We start from the raw sequence: 20,369 nt of genomic DNA on the forward strand, positions 1-20,369 counted from the left end.
GTTGAAGTGACACCCTGACCCCATGTGCAGCATGGAAAAAGGGGTTGATGATGGATGGATCGAGTTTTCAGAAACTCGAAATTCATACGGTCAAGACCATATGATCGAGTTTCCAAAAACTTGAACATCAATAAAAAAAACACAAAAATCTACCTTTTTTACATTTTTGCAGGGGTGCCCCCTGCACTCCTGCCAATCATATATACCAACTCTGAGATCGCACTACAGTAAGGAAAAGGGTGAATGTCCAACTCTGCCCTGTATCATGATCTCCATTGAAAAGCATCAGGTTTTCAGAAACTCAATCATATGGTTTCAACCATATGAATTTCGAGTTTCTGAAAACTTGATCAACTGATAGGGCCCAGGTAAAGAGCTATTTACTTCTCTGTATACTAGCTCTTTCTCTGTCTTAAACTTCTTTCATAAGCTGTAGCAAAAAGATATGCCACAGACAAACACGCACACACACACACACACACACACACACACACACACACACACACACATATATATATATATATATATTTATATAATACACACACACACACACACACACACACACACACACACACACACACACACACACACACAGACAGACACACACACACACACACACACACATATATATATATATACATACATACATATATATATATAATACACACACACACACACACACACACACAGACAGACACACACACACACACACACACAGACAGACACACACACACACACACACACACAGACAGACAGACAGACACACACACACACACACACACACACACACACACACACACACACACACACACAGACACACACACACACACACACACACACACACACACACACACACACACACACACACACACACACACACACTGCATAGTAAACTACAGATACTGATGTAATGCCCAGCTGTCCAACAAATGTGATTGCATGATTATCTTTTCTTGCAGGGGTCAAGTGCCAAGGTTTCTTCTTTGGTATTAATTGTGTCCCCTAACAGCCAGTATCTGAAGCAGCCTCCCCTTTGCCCCACCTTAGCTAAGACTTTGCCTTTTGGTTTGAAGCTGGCACAAATTTGTCTGAAATTATATCAGCAGTATCTTTACAGTTAGAGCTGTTAATACCCTTATGCATTAAAATACGGCATTGATGAATATTATTTCTTAAGCATCTGATGCAGTTAAAGTTTTTATGATTATCTTTGCTTGAGGATGATAATTTTAATTTATTTCCATTATGATCTTTCCTATGGTAACTTTCAGATTTTAGTTGAGCTTTATTTGCAGAATATTTAACATGGGTAGATTATGGTTTCTCACAGTCTTTGACTAGCTTAATTTTTTCTTTCATTATATAACTTATTATTGTTACATTCCACCCAGAATGTTTAATATTAGGTTCCCCAAGATATCTGATGATGGCTGTAGCAGCCTGGTTTATGCTGTTTCTTAGACTGGAGTACATTTCAATAGCATAAGTGACAGATGAGACTACCTGGGGACTGCAAATTTTGCACGTGGATTTTGAGATCTCACCATATAGTTTTGATAGGTTTGTCTTTTTTAGGTCCTTGAATTCAGAGGTGTTCATTGTGGTGAGCATAGATGCATTAATGTTGTTATGGTGCCCATGGATAGAATATTATATTGTACTTAATGTGCTAGCCTAGCTTGCTTAAGTGCAGAGAATGACTGTTACTTTCTGGTCCACATTCCATTTTGGTGCACAAAGGTTTGGTAGTGCTACATATTGTTATTTGTGTGAATGTGTCTATAGGACTAGTTCCCATGATACAGCACCCAGGTTTGTTCATGATCTCTGGCACTGTTGTGGTTGGACCTCTGTGGTATGGCACAGATGCTTGATGCTGAGTGTCACCACTGGTGTAAATGGACATCTGTGGGACAAGTCATGATATGGCACAGAGGCCTGACACAGAGCTGCCTTGTAAGTAAAGTCTTTCAACTGTTTTACAGAGCCTTGTGGCAGTGAGGCACTGTAACAAAAAGATAGTTTGTGTGATGTGGCCAAAGAGATATAATGTACTGCTGTACCAGTTCGCAACCTGTAAATTTTAGGGGGGTGGGGGATAAATATGGTTGTAGCAGTGTTGTTCAGTAGTCTGGAATGACCTGTACTGTTCATGGGGTAAATAATATGGTTCCATTGTATGCAGTTTATAAATTCCTGGCTACATCCCTGCATATGTTCCTTTTGGAATGTACTTACTTAGGATAAATGGTTGTGTTTGTATTTAAGGCTTTAAAACTCTGCATTATCCTATGTTAGACATCTCATATAGTGACTTACTGGTTCAAATACAACAAAAGTTTTAGCATCTGTTTTTAAGAAGATACCAAGATGCCAAGGGACTGAATTACTGAAGTGACAAATAGCTAGGGCAGAGACATTTATGCAAACAGTGACCTCCCCTTCCATGACAGCTGGAGTGAAATAAAGGTTAATTACTTTTGATGGGTGTCAGTCAAGTTCACAGGAACGTAAATTTTAGAGGTAGATTATTTACAAAGTATAGATGCAGACTTGTAATTGTGAGTACTGGACACCATCTCACTATTTCACTCCTGGAAAAAACAGAACTGGAAATGATTCTACTGGATTTCTAGTAAAGAATGCTTCAATATTAACTCACATTTACAATTGCATAAAGTTGCCTTTTACTGGACTTAAAAATGGTGCTAAAATTTAAATAGCGTGATGTGTTAAGTTCAGGTCTACCTGAAAACACCAAAATCGCAGATCGCTGACAACGAGAACACCAACACCGGAAGACTGACAATGGAGAAGACCGATAGTTGAGAATCCCAATGCTGAGAACACTGACATGTTAAGGTAAGTGTGGGATAGGGACGGACGTTAGGGTCAGGGTGTGGGTAAGGTAAGTGTGTGATAGTGATGGATGTTAGGGTAGGGTGCGGGTCAGGTAAGTGTGCGATAGTGATGGAGTTTAGGTTTAGGGGCGGGTTTAGTGAGTTAGGGTTAGGGTGCGGGTAAGGTAAGTGTGCAATAGTGACGGATCTTAGGGTTAGGGTTTGGGTTAAGGTTAGTGCATAGATAGTTGTGTATGTAAGGTTTAGTGTAGGCTTGTAAGGTTTTTGATGTGCTTGTGTTGTGTGTGTGTTTTTCGGGAAAGGTATTTGTTTTGTTGATTGTCGGGATTTTGGTTTGTAGGGCATGTGAAGTTTCGTGTTTTTGAACTTTTTTTTTTTCGTTTTTTTCGTGTTGGTTATTTCGTTGTCAGTGTTTTGGCGTGGCGGTATTATCAGGTAGACCTGTTAAGCTCATATGTTGTTTATATTTATGTAAATTAGTACTGAAAATGAAAACATTGCTACCAATTTTGTTTTAAACTCATTTAAATTGTCTTTCATTGCAGTTCTGCATTCATTGTGAATGGCATGTTGTAGCTTTAGGTTTAGCCGTGCACTCTAGGAGAGTAATTGGGTTTACTTATAATTTGTTTCACTTTGTAGGTCATGTCTTTTGACATGACGAACAAGCAAACAAGTAGATTTTAGCCATCCCATTATACTGCAAATGAAAATTGTCATAATTTGATGAGCAAGTCCTACCCTCATTTTGATCCCCCCACGCACCCACACATGAAAACCCATAGAAATACTTCTATGTAACTAAACAGAAACTGCATATATGACTATTATTACCTTTCTTATGCTATTAGTTCTAATATTAAGGAATTAACATGGAATTAAACAAATTTGCAAAAGATCATCACACAAACATTCATGCTAATAAACACATGAATACAAAGAGGCACTGAAAAGTACATTGACCACAACTGGACATGTGGCGCACATACATTCACAAAGAAGAGACTGGTGAAAAAGACTCCCAAAGAACCAAAGAGAAGAAAATGACCTTGAGCCAATGTACAGTGGGTCAAACAGAGAGCCTGAGCGAAAAATAGTACACTCAACAGGATGGGGAACAGCCAGGCGGTAGGAAGGTAGTACAGCAAGGAAGAGACACACGAAAGAAAGTGAAATATGACTGGGTGACTGTGTAGTGTAAAGAATCAGACAGAAGTGGTAGTAGAAACAGTAAAGAGCATGGATCTTTAAATTCCTGTATAGACTATTGAAGCATCTGGAAATATTGGGAAGTCCTAAGGCCGGGAACCTGAGTGATTACTACAAGGTCAGTTATGTTCAATTAATTATAAAAACGTATGTTGTGTGTTCTTACAGATTTTTAATACTTTAGTATATACTTCCTTATTAAACAAAAAGAAAAAAAATGTCTCGTTTATAGTTCAGGTGACAGATTTTTTTCTAGCCCATTGACAAGATGAATGAATACCTGAACACTATCTCATGTTTGCCAGAAAATCTTGAATTTTAACGTAAAATGCCAGGATGCCATGACATTCTGTCTGGCTCATTTAAACTATGACTTTCTACATTAACAGGACAGTCATTTTGAACTTTGACCTCTTATCTCTTAACAACTCTAGAGATGTGAGTGCAACTACCAACAGCTTTGCAGATGCAGCAATTTGACCTAGAGCTGAGAGCTCTTATTACTGCTTTACGTTTTGTTGATACCAACAAGTATCTAATGTATTTACAAGACTGTTTGTATGGCTCTGATGGCAAGTTGGTTTTGAGTTTGTGTTTAGTGTATTGGATTGCAGGATGTATATTTCTTTTTGCATTAATTTTGCAGTGGAAGAAACACAAGAGTTGCAGACATGAATTTCCCTTAATAAATGCTACGCTTCAGGTTTGCTAGGAGGTTAATGATGCCTATTCCTGTTTTATAACTCAAAGTCTAGGGGACACTAAAGTAAGAAAAAGTTGTTGGTCTTTTTTTTTTTTGACTGAATTACTGAAAACTTGTGGGAACTTTTGAATTTTTTTAAGAATGTCATTTATAGGTTCAAAGGAGAATATTAGGCTAACTGCACTGAAGGGCCATTTTAAGCTGAGCCAATTACCTTTGATTTGTGATGCTGTTACTTGCCAGATTGCCATGACATTTTCTGTACATACCTTAACATAAAAATGTATAGTTATTTTATCCATTTTACACAATTACTAAAAAAAGAAATAAAAAAAATTGGGTAAACTGATTATTGCATATAATTGATCAGCAACAGGTTTCAGTATGGGTGTCACTTCCTTTTGTTGTAGCTGACACTTAACTCCTCAGATGTATATATATATATATATATATATATATATATATATATATATATATATATATATCATAAATCGCAATTACTGAGCTACAAAAACAAGAAAGATTGAAAAATAATACCATCTCTGAGAATGCATCACAAATTCCCTGCCCCGCTCTAAAATATCAGCCAGAACACGGAAACACATAGGAATAGTGCATTTGCTTTTCTGAGTATTCACTCTTATTCTCAACTAGAAAAAAAAAAAAAAAAACAATTCTCTCTTCTGACCATTTTCCGTTATAAACAATAACCAGAGAGATGTAGATCTAGATATAAGCATGTGTGTATGTGTGTGGTAATGGCAATTTTGAGTGATACAGTCTAATATTAGCATCTGTTTTGTCAAGACAGTTTGGTTGACAAGTTTTTGAGCTCAACAATCCCAAAGGTAGTGGACTATGCCCTTATAAAGAGAATTGTGAGATCTCAGAGTTAGTACATGTAATTATTAGGAGGTATGGTGCTTGCAGTAGCTTGACCCACTGCAAAAATGGGGGTCTATATTATAACATCGAATTTTATAAAGTTCAAATGTTATATTATCAAACCAGTTTTGTCGAACGCTGAAAACAGAGAAGATACAGGACACCGAATTCTTTCCCTGGGAAAGAATTTGGTGGGCCGTTGCTGTGGCTTCGCTGTTTTCAGCATTTGATATGTTGGAGCGTTACGGGTCGGGTTCAGTTAAGTGTGCAATTGTATGTAGGTTAGGGTTAGGGGGCGGGTTAGGTGAGTTAGGGTTAGGGAGTGGGTCAGGTAAGTGTGCGGTTGTGTGTAGGTTAGGGTTAGGGTGCGGGTTAGTTGAGTTAGGGTTAGGGCTCGGGTGAGGTGTGTGTGCCCTAGTGACAGACCTTAGGGTTAGGGTTGGTTTAAGGTAAGTGGATAGCTAGTAGTGTATGTAAAGTTTAGTTTAGGTTTAGGTGTAGGATTTTAAGTGTATGTGTGTGGATTGCTGTTTTTTGTGTGTGCTTGTGTTGTGTGTATGTTTCTTGGAATAGCGATTTTTTTCCCTGGGAAAAATCGCTATTCTGACTGTCCGATGTTTAGGGTTCTATATTATAACATTCGATCTTTGTAGATTTCAATGTTATAATATAGACCCCAAAAATGGTGTATATTATTTGCCTAATATGAGGATGAGCCTGACAGCATGCAAGTGAGTTAATGTTTTGCTGCCAGTGTTAATGAGTTGACATTTAGAACGTCGATATTCCTGCCATTCAACTTAAAGAATGGATCCGTGTGTGTGTGTGTGTGTGTGTGTGTGTGTGTGTGTGTGTGTGTGTGTGTGTGTGTGTGTGTGTGTGTGTGTGTGTGTGTGTGTGTGTGTGTGTGTGTGTGTGTGTGTGTGTGTGTGTGTGTGTGTGTGTGTGTGTGTGTGTGTGTGTGTGCATACATACATAAATATAGATCCCCTTCAGTAGATCGAACATTTATAAGTTTGGACCACATATGGCCGAGACCAAATGTTGAAACTTGTAAAAGTCCGATTTGACTGAATGGAGATCTCCGTACAGAGTGGAAAGGGAAGATTTCTCATTTCTGCAATATAGTGCGATCTCAGGGGATGGTATATTTAAGAAAGGGGGTTTGGGGGGTGGAGGGGGGCATACCCCCCCTGCTATAGATGTTTAGTTTTGTGTTTTATGGTTTTATGTGGTTTTACTTCAGTTTTCGAACTTTTACAAATTCAAACATATGGTCTCAACCATATGTGTTTCGTACTAATAAAAGTTTGATCTGCTATAGTAGAGCCATATATGTATATATATATATATATATATATATATATATATATATATATATATATGGGTTCACTTCTAAACTTCGAAATACTGAAATACCGAATTTCAGTATTTCGAAATTAGAAACCCGAACGTTCACAAACCCCACAGTTCACAATCGCGATATCACAATCCCGAACACTCAGAGTACTTGCATATAAGGATATAGGCTTCCTGTATCGTTAAGTAGCTGTACGTTGTACCGACAATATCATGGCGTCCAACACCATAACTCCACCAGGGAATGTGGGTGAAAGATATACCAGGGTGAAATCACAGAAGGGAAAGGATGTCTGCGGTTCCAGCTGAGTGTGAAGTGTTTGATAGCCCTGGCATTCCTACCAGAGGATGACGTGGTAAGGGGGTTTAGTGAACTTAAGAGCAGGTTTCCGATAGAGGGTCAGGAACTTGTAAAATACTTTGGGGACTGCTATGTGTTGGGGAGGAAAAGAAGATTTACCACTAGGTCTGCATGTGTCGCTAGGTTTCCGCCTGTATTCCCCATTAGTTTTTGGAATGTGTTTGACTTGAATACGTTGTGTTTGCCACGCACGCAAAACTCTGTGGAAGCGTGGCACCAGAGACTGAAGTGTTTGTTGGGGGCAAAGGCAACTGATTTAGGACTGCTTATGCATACATTGGCCAGAGAACAGGATAGGGTGGATGAACTCAGAAGCCGGCTAAGTGCTGGTAGTCCACCCACACCTAAACGACATAGACTTATGGTACGTCAACAACAGTTTGAACACATCCTGGCCAATCGTGAGTCGTACATTACAGTGGAATTCCTGCTTGCAATAGCACGTTTACTGCAGTTATAAGCTGTGCATGTGTACTGGTTATGGAAATGTGTGTTTTGTATTGTGTGAGGTGGTGTGTACTCGGGTTTAAAGCGATTCTATGCTTCATGGGTGTTTTGCAAATGGTGGAGGGTGTAAAATATGAAAAACAGATGCCAGAATGTGTTTTTCGATATTTTGACGATTCGAGATTGTGGCATGCGTGATTGTGAACTGTCGGGCTTGTGAACGTTCGGGTTTCTAATTTCGAAATACTGAAATTCGGTATTTCAGTATTTCGAAATTTAGAAGTGAATCCATATATATATATATATATATATATATATATAGAGAGAGAGAGAGAGAGATATGGTTCCCCTTCACAATCTCGAATTACTGAATGCTCAAAATTCGGTAACTTGAGACTGTAAAGTCGAAAATCCATAAGCACAAATCTGCATAAGCGCAAATTTAAATATCTCAAATTCGCACTTATGCATGTAAGCTACAGGATGGGAAGTGTGTGAGTCAGGATGTGTTATGGAAGTGAAGGTAAGTGAGTGTATGTGTGTGCTTTGTAAGTTGTGTGTGTGGGTTAGGGTAGGTAGGTGGGAGTATGAGTGTGAGCGTTGGATGTGTCTGTATTTGTATGTGCGCGAGGCAGTTTAAAATGTCTAGCTGGTGTTTTTTATTTTGGTATTAGTGTGATCTTGGAGTTAGAATATATACGTAGGGGGGATAGGCTTGTAGTTTCTGTGATGTGGGTTGTATGGTGTGTTTGTTGTGTGGTGTATGTGCTCACACACACACACACACACACACACACACACACACACACACACACGCATATATATATAATATATATATATATATATATATATATATATATATATATTGTGAATGCAAAAAAAAATATATATATATATATATATATATATATATGCATATATTTTATTTTATATATTATCTCACACACACGTAGATATATATATATATATATACATATATATATATATATATATATATATATATATATATATATATATATATATATGGAGAGAGAGAGATAGATATAGATATGTATTTGTCTGTGCCTGTGTCTTGTGACTTTAGTTCTTTTTTATCTTCTTAAACATTTGTGTCTGAGTATTGGTATTACATAATCGTATTGAAGTGACAAGAACTACAATATTATGATTGCAAATTTCATATTAATTAGTTTTATATGTTTTTGGTCTCGTGTACCTTCTTTCCATAAGCCTTTTTCCAGATTTTGTATGTCTGCAGGTTGAAATGTATGGAAGGCTGAGTACTATGCTTGTTACTTTTCTTCCTTATACTATATTTCAGATTTTTGCAAAGGTATTAATTTAGCTTCTAGAGTATAGATGTTATCTTGGTTTATTGACTATGTTATTATATAGTATATATATATATATATATATATATATATATATATATATATATATATATATTATATTATAATATATTATATTATTTTATAGTATGTTATTATATATTAGTGAAGGCTGGTGGTGCTGCGGTAGCATTGTCGCCTCATAGCAAGACGTTATCCCGTTTGATTCTCAGCTAGAGCGTCTTCTGTGTGGAGGCATACGTGAATGGGGCGTGCCTTCGTTGAAGGTTGTGTGTAAGGGCTGGTAACCCGGTACGTAAAAATACACTACCAATCACTAGCAGACTGGAGTTCTGCTGTGGCGACCCCTAACCAGGAAAAGCCAAAAGACCCAAACAAACAAAGTGCAGGCTAAGTACAAGGACTCAGTGACTCAAGTATGAACAGTATTCGGCCTCACAGAGGGGTTCCTGTGGGAGTGGGTGTACACCAGGGTTTAGTTCTGAGCCAACTGCTGTTCATACTGGTGAAGGACTACATTAGCAAAAAGGTTGTTGGAGGGGACAGATCATCAAAGCTGCTGTATGCAGACTGTGTGGCAGTACAGGCAGACTCTGAGCTAGAACTTCAGCAAAGGATAGGAGAATGGATTGCAAATCTGATGGTACATGTGATGAAACTAAGCACAGATAAGATGGCGGTAATGGCAGCAAATTGGGGAAATCAGAAGAAGCTGAGAACAGAGATAGAAGGGAACATATTGGAACAGGTAAACAGCTTCAAGTATCTGGGAGGGGCAGTTGAGGAGAAAATTAGTCTGAATGAAGAGATCAAATCTAGAATCAGAGGTACTGCAGCCAACTGTCATAGAATATCAGGTGTAGTCTATGAAAAAAGAATGCCAAAGAAGCCGAAAAGCAAGGTGTGTGAGACAATGATGCGACCAGTGCTACTTTATGGTACAGAAACCTCGGCAGTAAAGGCAGATCAGCTGAAAAAGCTAGAGGTGATGGAAATGAAGTGCCTGAGAAAGGTGGTAGGATGCACACTGTGGGACAGACAAAGAAGTGAGGACATAAGATCAGAAGCCAAAGTAGCTCCAATTGCAGAAAAGATCAAAGAGAACAGATTATGGTGGTTTGGGCACATGTGCAAAAAAGCAGAAGACAATCTGGTGAGGAAGATTTGGGACAGACAGGAAGAAGGTAAGAAGAAGCAAGGATGTCCAGCACAGAGGTAGATGGATTGTGTGAAAGCAAATCTGCGACAGTCAGGCTTGAGTGTTGAAGAAGGTAGGAGTGTGGGACTGAATCAAGAGAGTTGGCCACAGTTAACACGATACCCTGACCCCATGTAGAAAAAAATGGGAAAAAGGGGCTGATGATGATGATGATGATGATGATCTTGGTTTAATGACTGGACAGAAAACTGATTTTTAATGAGGTACTCAGGTAATAGTTTTCATCTCCTGAAATAATTTCTAGACACTTAGTGAACAATCTTGCCTGCACTAGCTGCAGTCGTCTGTTCCTTATGATTGAGGTGTTACTAGCTCATACTGTTTTCTATAATTACTTTTCTCTTGGCTATATTATCATTCATTGTATGCTTTAAACCTTACCTGATTGCATCACGCCTCGAAAGACATATAGCTATCCACCACTGTGTCATTGAAAAAGTGATAAAAGCAGCTTTTCCTCTGGATTTATTTTTGTGGTTATACCTTTTGAATACTGGTGGCTAAGGTTGGGACAGTAATGTTCTCAGAGCCATCTCCAAAAGATTACTGTCCATTGTTACCACCAGCAGTCTGAGTAGCTGAAGGACAGTGTCCTGCTTTTACACAGATACTCCAGCCTTCAGCTTATGCTCTTGTAACTTGCATGATTAGACATTTTGAGACCACCATTTTGAATGGCGCACTACTTTTCATTATTCTTCCATAATTATGTACAAAACACGATACGCTTCCGTTATTGTTGTTATTACCGGATTGTATTTTGTCTTTTTTTTTTTGTTTTATTGGTGCTTTGATTCTCAAAATCAGCAATTTATAAAGGTCCTGCTAGAGAAGTACTGTTTTGGTGGCTATTTTTAGTTACTACAGACTTTCAATCTGTATTTTGAAATGCTGATTTAACTTGGTGGTGCAGTGGTGCAGTGGTTAATGTTGTTACCTCACAGCAAGTGGTTCTCTGGTTCAATTCTTGTTTGGGGTGCCTTCTGTGCAGAGTCTGCATGTTTTCTCAGCATTTATGTGGTTTTCCTCCAGGTGCTCTGGTTTCCACCCACATTTCAAAGACATTTGTTTGGAGCATTTCTCCCTGGGCCTCTGCTGAAAATAGGCAGTGTCCTAGTTTGACTTTCTCAATCAACAAATGTTAAATAAATAAACCTCTCCACAAGTTTTCTTATGCTGATTTCTGAGGACGGCAGCACAGTGGTGCAGTGGGTAGAGCTACGTACTGGTGTCAGGTGTGGTTCCAACATGGGGTGCTTTGTGCATAGACTCTGATTGTCCATTCTATGTTTAGGTGGGCTTTTGATAAGATCTGTGGTTTCTTTTTTTCAGCCTAAAGTCATGCTATTATGTTACTGGTAAACCTCTGAATTGCTCCTTTGAGGTTTTGTGTGTGTGTGTGTGTGTGTGTGTGTGTGTGTGTGTGTGTGTGTGTATGTATATATATATATATATATATATATATATATATATATATTTATTTATGTGTGTGTATGTGTGTTTCTTTGCATGAATGCATGCGTGATCATGCATGTCTGTGTGTATGTGCGTGTGTGTGAATATATGCATATATATAAATAGATATATGTTTGTGTCTGTTCAATTTGCTTTGGAATGTGTATGTGTCCATTAGAGTGAATTTATGTGTCTCCCACAGGCTTTACAATGGGATAAAGAAGTGGATAGCCCAAAGACATATAATACAGTTCCAATACTGCTGTTATTATAGGATCATATACCAGTGAGTTTCAAAATTAAATTTATTTATAATTTTGTATGCAATGTCTATCAAATCATTCTTAATGCAGTTCATACTGACATTGTATACAGCTCATATCACATATTTGCTTCTGTTTTATGGTAGTCTATGACTTACAAAATAAATAAATTGCTCTTTTAGATCACTAAGTGTCCCTATTAGTCTCTGCCCCCCCCCCCCCCAGCAGCTTTTGGCTTCCCTGACACCAAAGTCGTACCTTGTTGGTGATAAGAGAATTCTTGGTGTGTATATGGGCAAGTATTCTGTTCTTCTCCAAGCCTGTGCAACCTTCAAAATAGAATAAACAGTGTTAGTGAGGAGTACATATCACTCTTCTCTTATGATGTGTGTGTTGGGGGGGTTGTTCCCTCTGTAAAATGTTATTGTAGGTCACAGTTAAGCTTGCACAGAATTTTTAGGCTTTTCTGCTGTGTGTATGTTTTCTTTCCAGATTTTGAATCTCATTTTTTATTGAATATCAAAAAACTTGTATCTGAATTCTTCAGTTAGTGAAGTGCAACTTTTTAAGCTGATTGGCACTTTCAGCCCCAGAGTGAGTTTTCTGCAGCTATTGACTTAACAGCTGTGGTATAATTATGTACATACCTTCTCATTACTAGGTCCAGCGTTTGACTTTGTTACCTTGTGTCCACTATTAAGAATCCGTTTTGAGCAGTAATTAGAAGGAGTGGATTTAAGCAGAGAAGCACGGTGCTTAAAAGTATCATACGACTACGTAAAATGAAGTTTCCGTTACCATTCTCAAAAATTAAGTTTTAGTCTAAATCTAAAGACTGTTATTGTGCCTTCACTCTAAATTTAAAATGTTCTTTGCTAAATTATATGCTGCATGCTGTTTAACACAACACTTTCCTGTAGGGAACAGGTTATGTGCTTTAAAAGGTTTCACAGCTTCAGTGCAAAACAAATGGCTGACAAATATTATTAATTGCTGTGGTCACAGTAGCTGAACTTAGGGATAAAAAATGTCATTCCTATTTAACTTTATTTTTGGCACAGTGAAGCAAATCAAAATGACTGGATTCTCCAAAAGACAAGGATGACTGAGATGAGCTAACATATCAAGTGCTTCTTCTGTGGGATCATCATTTTTCCCCTTATCTTTGTACCTTTTCTCAAGTCTTTTGAGTGTTGGCAGTACCTTTGGGTTAATTGAAATGGCAGAAATTTCATCAAGGGCATTTTATTCCGTGCTGTTTTAGGTGAGTCTGATTACCACCCTAATGGAGACTGACAAATGGAGGTCTTAGTATAGACGGTTCTTTTCTGGATAGCTTTCAGGTATGTCAGGTATGGAACAGTTATAAGATTAACAATGAAAGCATGATCAAAAAAACTAAAAGCAGAGTTAGTCTAATATGTGATTTCTGCTGTTATTACTTTTTCTGTTGTAATTTTTTACTAAAGAAAATAAGAGCACTAAAGGTAGTTCTGACATAGGGTAAAATTTAGCTGTAATGCATTTCTTTATCATTTCACATATAGTTATCTAAACTATATCAGTTATATAATAGGAAATGTTAGTTTCTTTAATGGCAGGATCAAATTAAATGTGCACTACATATACAGAGTAATTGTTTTCTTTTATTATGTATAATGCTCTGCCATAAAAATAATTGAAATACAATGTCCTCTAGATTAAATTATGTATGTCATTCATTTTAACATGAGATACGTGGAGAATATTGATTTTACATCATCTGTTGCAGGTAATTTATAATGTTTTTCTGTTTGTGTAACACAAATGTATATTGCTATGACTATAATATCCTGATGGCATGTAATTTCATGCAACCGAGAGACAAGAAGCCTTTAGCATAGTTTTAAATAGAAATGGATTCTAAACGTGGATGCGCAAGGTTTTAAGATGCCTGTGATGACTGTCTTGCACTTTGAGAGCGAACACATTTGAAAAAAGCATTCGCTCTCTGTTTCTATCTACCTAAAATGCTGCACATGCAGAACCTGAAAGCAAAACTGTATAACAGAAATAATAAATCCTTAGGCTGTAAATTGTGGAGTGTCATATTACTGTGGTTTGAAACAAATGCCATGTATAGGCCACTAGACACTACACAGATTTAACACTTCCATGGGTTTTTTGACATTCAGTTCTGTGCAATATGTTTACATTCTCAAGTTGAACTTTGTCTGATATATAAAAACAAGTACAGGTTCTACACAGGAGCTGGCGCATTTAAATTTTTAAGAAGTAACACATTTGAGTAAATATTACTATTTTCATACTATCTCTTAATGAAATGCCTCAAGATGTGTTTATACAGCTCTAGTTATTTCATTTGCTTGGCATCACTGGAAAACATACATAAAAATATTGCTTCATTTAATTTTATGAAATCGTTTGCATTTGCTAACTGGTATAGAGGACTGATTCACATTACCTTTATCAGACTTGTCATGGACTTATGACTTCAGACTTTGCTTTAAGAATGCACATAATAAATAAACTACCAGATAAAATATCTAGGAATAATATTTACTTCAGACTTCAAAGATATTATAAACAATAACCTACTAACTACATGGACTAGTATTCAAAATGATATGGATAGATGGAAGAACATTAATATGTCTCTACTGTCAAAAGCTAGTGTTGTCAAGATGAATTTTCTACCGAGAATACTCTTTTAATTAAATGCTACCTTTTCAAATATTCCCCAAAACTTCTCCCTTGCCATGGAAAAAGCTATATCAAGATTCTTATGGTATCCCAAATCTACCAGAGTTAAATATGCAAAATTTGTACTTGCTAAAGATAAGGGGGGATTGGGGTTACCTGATTTTAAGCTTTACTATAGTATAATTACTGTATACAGACTAATACAAATAATAAACTATGACTCATATATAAATACTTGGACACCCCAGTGGACCAAAATCTGGTATGAACAGTTGAAATGCCTTGGCTGTAATATCAAATCCTTATCATTCTTGAATTTAAACCAGGCTAGCATATACACGAAGAATTTACACCCACTAATTAAAAACATTATTCTTACAACACAGAAACTATTTAAATCATTGCAATTAGCTGACGCTTTTGCCCTTATACAACCATTACATCTAAATCCTAATTTACTAATAAATAATAAACCAGTAAATCTAACAAACTCCCCCCTGATAAAAGACTACACAATATGGGATATATACCAATGGAAAGACTCTAACACGGGGCAAATGAGACTTGAACTCAAACTTCCTATGAAATATAGTATTATCCTTAACCAACTTCATCATCTTATAAATGCTAAATTCTCACAAATACACACTGACTAACAGAACATAGATTTAGTTAAATTAATACTTGAAAATCTTGCGATTAAAGGGAAAACAATTTCTAGGACTTATAAAATTGTAATGAGGGCAAAACATCAGAATTCTTTATTATTTTCAAACTATTGGCAAACGTAAAATCAATCACTGACTGAAGAAAATAAGAAACTACCCTTTGAAAATACAATTAAATTCATTCCTTTCAAGAAGCTGTTATATACACAAATTATGGTAAATAACAATCTATATTATACCTTATCTAAATTAAATAAATTCAATCCTAACTTTTCGCCTATATGTCCCCATTATCCAGATCAAACAGCTGATATTTTACATGTCATGTGGAACTGTACTAAGATACACAACTTATGGTGTTCCTTGAGAGTAAGATTAGAAAAGATGGGATATGAAAAATCCACCCTTACATGGGAGACAGCTATATTGTACATTAATATCAATCAACTCCCAAAAATATTGAAACGTCTTTATTATGATGCGTGCCCTTATTAAATTCTTTATTACAAAGAATTGGAATGTCATGTCACCAATTATATGGGAAAATTTTAGCAATCTTGCTATCAAATATATCTCATCTCACAAATTAATTTATTCAAAAACAAAAAACAAACGCTATTACCAAAAATATTGGGGTTATTTGCTAGATATAATTCTTGACAAATAAAATTTGCCTACAAATTGTCATGAAAAACTAACCTTTAAATAAGAAATGAATGTAGTATAACCAGTCTTTCTTGCATTTTCCCCCTTCTCTTAGTATATGTGTAACTAGATATTTTCCCTAAACATACAAATAAATGGTTAAATTTCTATTTTTACTTTATATATAGACTATCCCCATTCTAACTATCCCTTATGAGACCAAATGAACATAAGAATTCTCATACTTTACTTCACAATGTAGTGACTTCTTGTGTATATATTGTATGTATATTTATTTATTTTTTTCTTGGAACGAGATTGTTGTCTATTTTCTTCAGATAGGTATTTGTATTGTTTATTTGTGTTTTTGAGTTACTGTATTGTTGTTATTATTTGAAAAAAGAAAATTGAAATAAAGAGATTTTGGAAAAAAAAAAACAATGCACATTATTATCTGTTTGTCTTTAATGTAGGTCATGTATTTTATGCTTTTAAAAATAATGCATCCAGATTGCAAGATTTTGTGTTTATGAATGCATTCCTGCACAAAATAGCCAGTGTTGTTGCTATCATCATTAAAATGATGTATACAGATAAATAAAAGTTAAATAAATTGCAAAGTAAGAACTTGTTCACCTAATGCTAAATTCTGAGTTAAACTCCTCAGAATCTACACATATTCATTTAGCTCACATTTCGTTAACTTTTGTGAGACCTGACTTTTAAATTGGGATGTTACACTGGAAAGAGGAAAGATATTTTTGCAAGCTCGTGTTAGCATAAATAAGATGGGAAAGTTATAATGGAAGTATAATGTGAAATTACTGTAATTTTGTAGATTCAGAGGTCCAAAGGTTGATGTGTGGAGGTTGACTAACTGACCTGAGATTCTATAGTTAAGTCCAAGTTCTACTTTAAATGCAATGTTTTCTTTGCAAGCCTCTTTTATAGAGTAAAGTAAAATAAATATTCAGTAGTGCCCACCCCTTAGTACAATTTAGAATTACTGTATGCATTTCAGGGTGGTTGTTATGGTTGCTCTTTGAAGGTAACTTATCGACTTCCTTTCAAACCCTTGCCTGTAGAGTTTGAAACCTGTTTAACATCATTAATCATAGTAGGGTTTCAAGAGACCATTATCGTGAAGAAAATAACCTGAACTAAAATTAATAACTAGAGTGTGCAACACTTGAATTCACTCTTTATTTTATTTTTTTCTTGTTTGCTTTTACAGGTATGCGAATACTGGTGACCCTGCTGTTAGATACTCTGCCTATGTTAGGCAATGTCCTTCTTCTCTGCTTCTTTGTCTTCTTTATATTTGGAATTGTTGGTGTACAGCTGTGGGCAGGACTGCTGAGAAACAGGTGTTTCCTCGATAGCAGCTTTGAGTAAGTACACATGAACTAAAATAACTAATGTTTTAAAACTGCTTTGTACTCTGCAGGAGCTTGCTTTCCCAAAATAAATGTCTAGGAAAGAAGATCCGAATATTGTTTTTTCATGATTTTTTAAATATGGGTTAAACGTTCTGTAACTGAGATCAGAAATAATTGACAGATAGACTGGCATATATGGTTATCCAGCTGGTGGACAAAGCTTGAGCTCTCAATAAGGAATCACCGTCAGCGAGTTGTGCTTTAAGTAACCCCCCCCCCTTTTTTTGAATAAGTACAATGTCAGAGTTAGTATATAAAAACTTGAGGAGGGGGTGTAGCCCCCCCCCCTTGCAAAAACACTTACAAAGTGTTTATTTGCAAGAGTTTTCAGCAAATAAAGTTCAGGGATTCTGATCCTCATACATTCCTTTTCGTCCACTTAAGGTGTAAGTGAAATATATCAGGGTAATGGTATAAAAGGACAGCATAGTGAGATACCATCCAAATCCCTTATTTATGTATCAATGTTATGTCCAATTAACTATAGGCAAATTAACTATAGGCAAAGTACCTTACCACATCTTTGCTAGCTATAGTTCCCCCACCATGAACCAAGAAAAGCACACCGCCTACCTGAACCTACTGGAGTCACTCACCATACAGCCAACATCTCAGTCATGGGAGATTTCAGCTGTCCCTCCACTGACTGGGAGATGTAGATGAGCACAAATATGCAGACCCAGGAGTTCCTGGGCTTTGTCAACACAAATAATCTGAAACAGATAGCCTGTATCCCCACAAGTGGATCAAATGTTCTATACATAGTACTCACCAATATGAGGGGTCACTGCACTCCCACCTGTGTGATGCCCTCTCTGGTAAGGTTGGAATATAAATAAGTCATATTCGAAGTAACTATTGGACCTGACACCCCCACAGGAACAAAAAAACTAAGAAACATTTACAAAGCAAACTGCAGCCTACTAAGTGATGGTATAGAAATTTTACACCCTCTACAATCACAGGAAAAAATTACTTATATGCAGAGGTGTATGCAAATGCCCTGTATAAACACTTAAACAATAGGAGAAACTTGTCTGTACTTGACCGGATCAAAGCCAGGTCTTCCCGAAAAAATAAACTACCCCGGTGGACTTAAAGTATAAACAGGTTATATAACAATAGGAAGAAACATGTCTAAGAACAAGAGGGAACTGACTCAGCAGAGGAAGAATTCCATCCAGAGCTTGAACAAGCAAATCAGAAATCTTGTAAAGTCATCTAAAGTGAGCTATGAATCTAACATAGCATCCCTAGCCAAGGATAAATCTTAAAGGAAATGCCCAGCTATGTGACGAACTGTAGTAGATGGCACCACTTATACTATATCGGAGGAAATTGCCAACCAATGAAGTTTTGTTTTATTGGGGTTTAGTATTAATTGAGAGTTGGTAAGCCTTTCTTTCACAGAAAGGAAAGAGGCCTGTGTTTTTACTTGGAGTTCTTGAAGGGATGGGGAGGAACAGATTAGAGTAGAGTCACTGGCATACTGGATGACTGAGGCATGAAGCATGGAGGTATGGAGATTGTTAGTGAAGATAGAGAACAGTAAAGCACCAAGAAAGGAGCCTTGGGGTATACCAAATGTAACTGGTAATAGTGGTGAGAGTTCTTCCTTCCACTGCACTGCTTCCTGTCTGTTAGTTAAGTAACTTTGAAACGAGGAAATAGTGGGTTTCCCAAGGTTCAGTTCGGAGAGGGAATCACTGAGTTGTTTTATGGTTAACCATATCAAATGCCTTTGAGAGGTCTAGAAAGATAGCCGAGACATAGTTGCCATTATTTCTATGGTTGTTCACTGTATGAGTAAAAAACACAATGGCTGTTGTGGTGCTGTGGTAAGGCCTGAAGCCATGTCGAATTTTTGTGAGGAGGTTATGGGAGTTAAGGTAATTCATTATTTTTGTGTGTACACACTTTTCAAGTATTTTGGATAGAGGTGAGAGTATTACTACAGAGCGATAGTTGGTTAAATCTTTACAGTTACCCCCTTTGTGGAGTGGAATAATGTGACAGACTTTCCAGATGTTGGGGATTAGGTTGTCTGATATTGAGCAGTTAATAAGTATGGATACTGGGTATGCATTGGCATCAGCTTCTGTTTTCAAGAATTCAGCTCAGAGTTTGTCAGAGGTTAAGGTGGTAGGTTTTAGTTTTTGTAAGGAGTTTTTTTTAATTTTATCACTAGAGACAGTAAGGAAGGTAAAGGAATTGTCGCTAATATGAAGATTAGGTGGCTGATTTGGGGATGGACAGGTCTGTGAGTTGGCAAGTGCAAGAATGTATTCAGTGAAGAATTTATTGAATTGGGTGGAGACACTAATAGAAGTATCAGTTATGGATGGGAGGGGCATTTCTTACTTTCTGGGGTGGAGAATGTTGTTAATTGCTGACAAAAATTTCTTAGTGTTGTTTTGATATCTGGCTTGTATATTTTGGTAGTAGTTATTTTTATCTAATTTGATGCACTTCTTTACCTTGTTACGCAGTTCAAAATAACCTTGTTAGTCTGTAAGAGATCCTGTTTTGTGCCAGAGGGCCCAAGATTTATCTCTGGATTTCAGCAGAGATCTAGTGTGTTTGCTCATACAGGGGACATCATTGGATTTGATTCTGATGGTTCGTGGGGATGGGGGGGTTGGGAGTTTAGGATATCTAAGAAGATGGAATTGAAGTATTGAAGGTGCTTCATTAAGTTTAAGGAACTTGAGAGGAGCCAAGTTGCAGGCTTTGCGTGTATTAATAAAGGTAGATGGATTGAAGCCTTTTTTTGTTTCTGATGGTTTGGTAGTTGGTGGGCTTT

At 36.8% G+C, this 20,369-nt stretch overlaps 1 protein-coding gene across 2 annotated transcripts in view; it reads left to right on the forward strand.

Annotated features, from left to right (window-relative positions):
- The window catches only part of CACNA1H (calcium voltage-gated channel subunit alpha1 H), a 2,347,924-nt gene that overhangs the window by 315,345 nt on the left and 2,012,210 nt on the right, over positions 1-20,369 (forward strand). For both annotated transcript variants that reach the window (XM_044089567.1, XM_044089568.1), the window contains exon 4: positions 17,362-17,518. In XM_044089567.1, coding sequence (XP_043945502.1) covers positions 17,362-17,518 — 157 coding nt within the window. The remainder of the gene's footprint in view (positions 1-17,361; positions 17,519-20,369) is intronic.

Source organism: Protopterus annectens, chromosome 12.part0 (genome assembly GCF_019279795.1).
Source record: "Protopterus annectens isolate FY-2018-M chromosome 12.part0, PAN1.0, whole genome shotgun sequence".
NCBI lineage: Eukaryota > Metazoa > Chordata > Ceratodontiformes > Protopteridae > Protopterus > Protopterus annectens.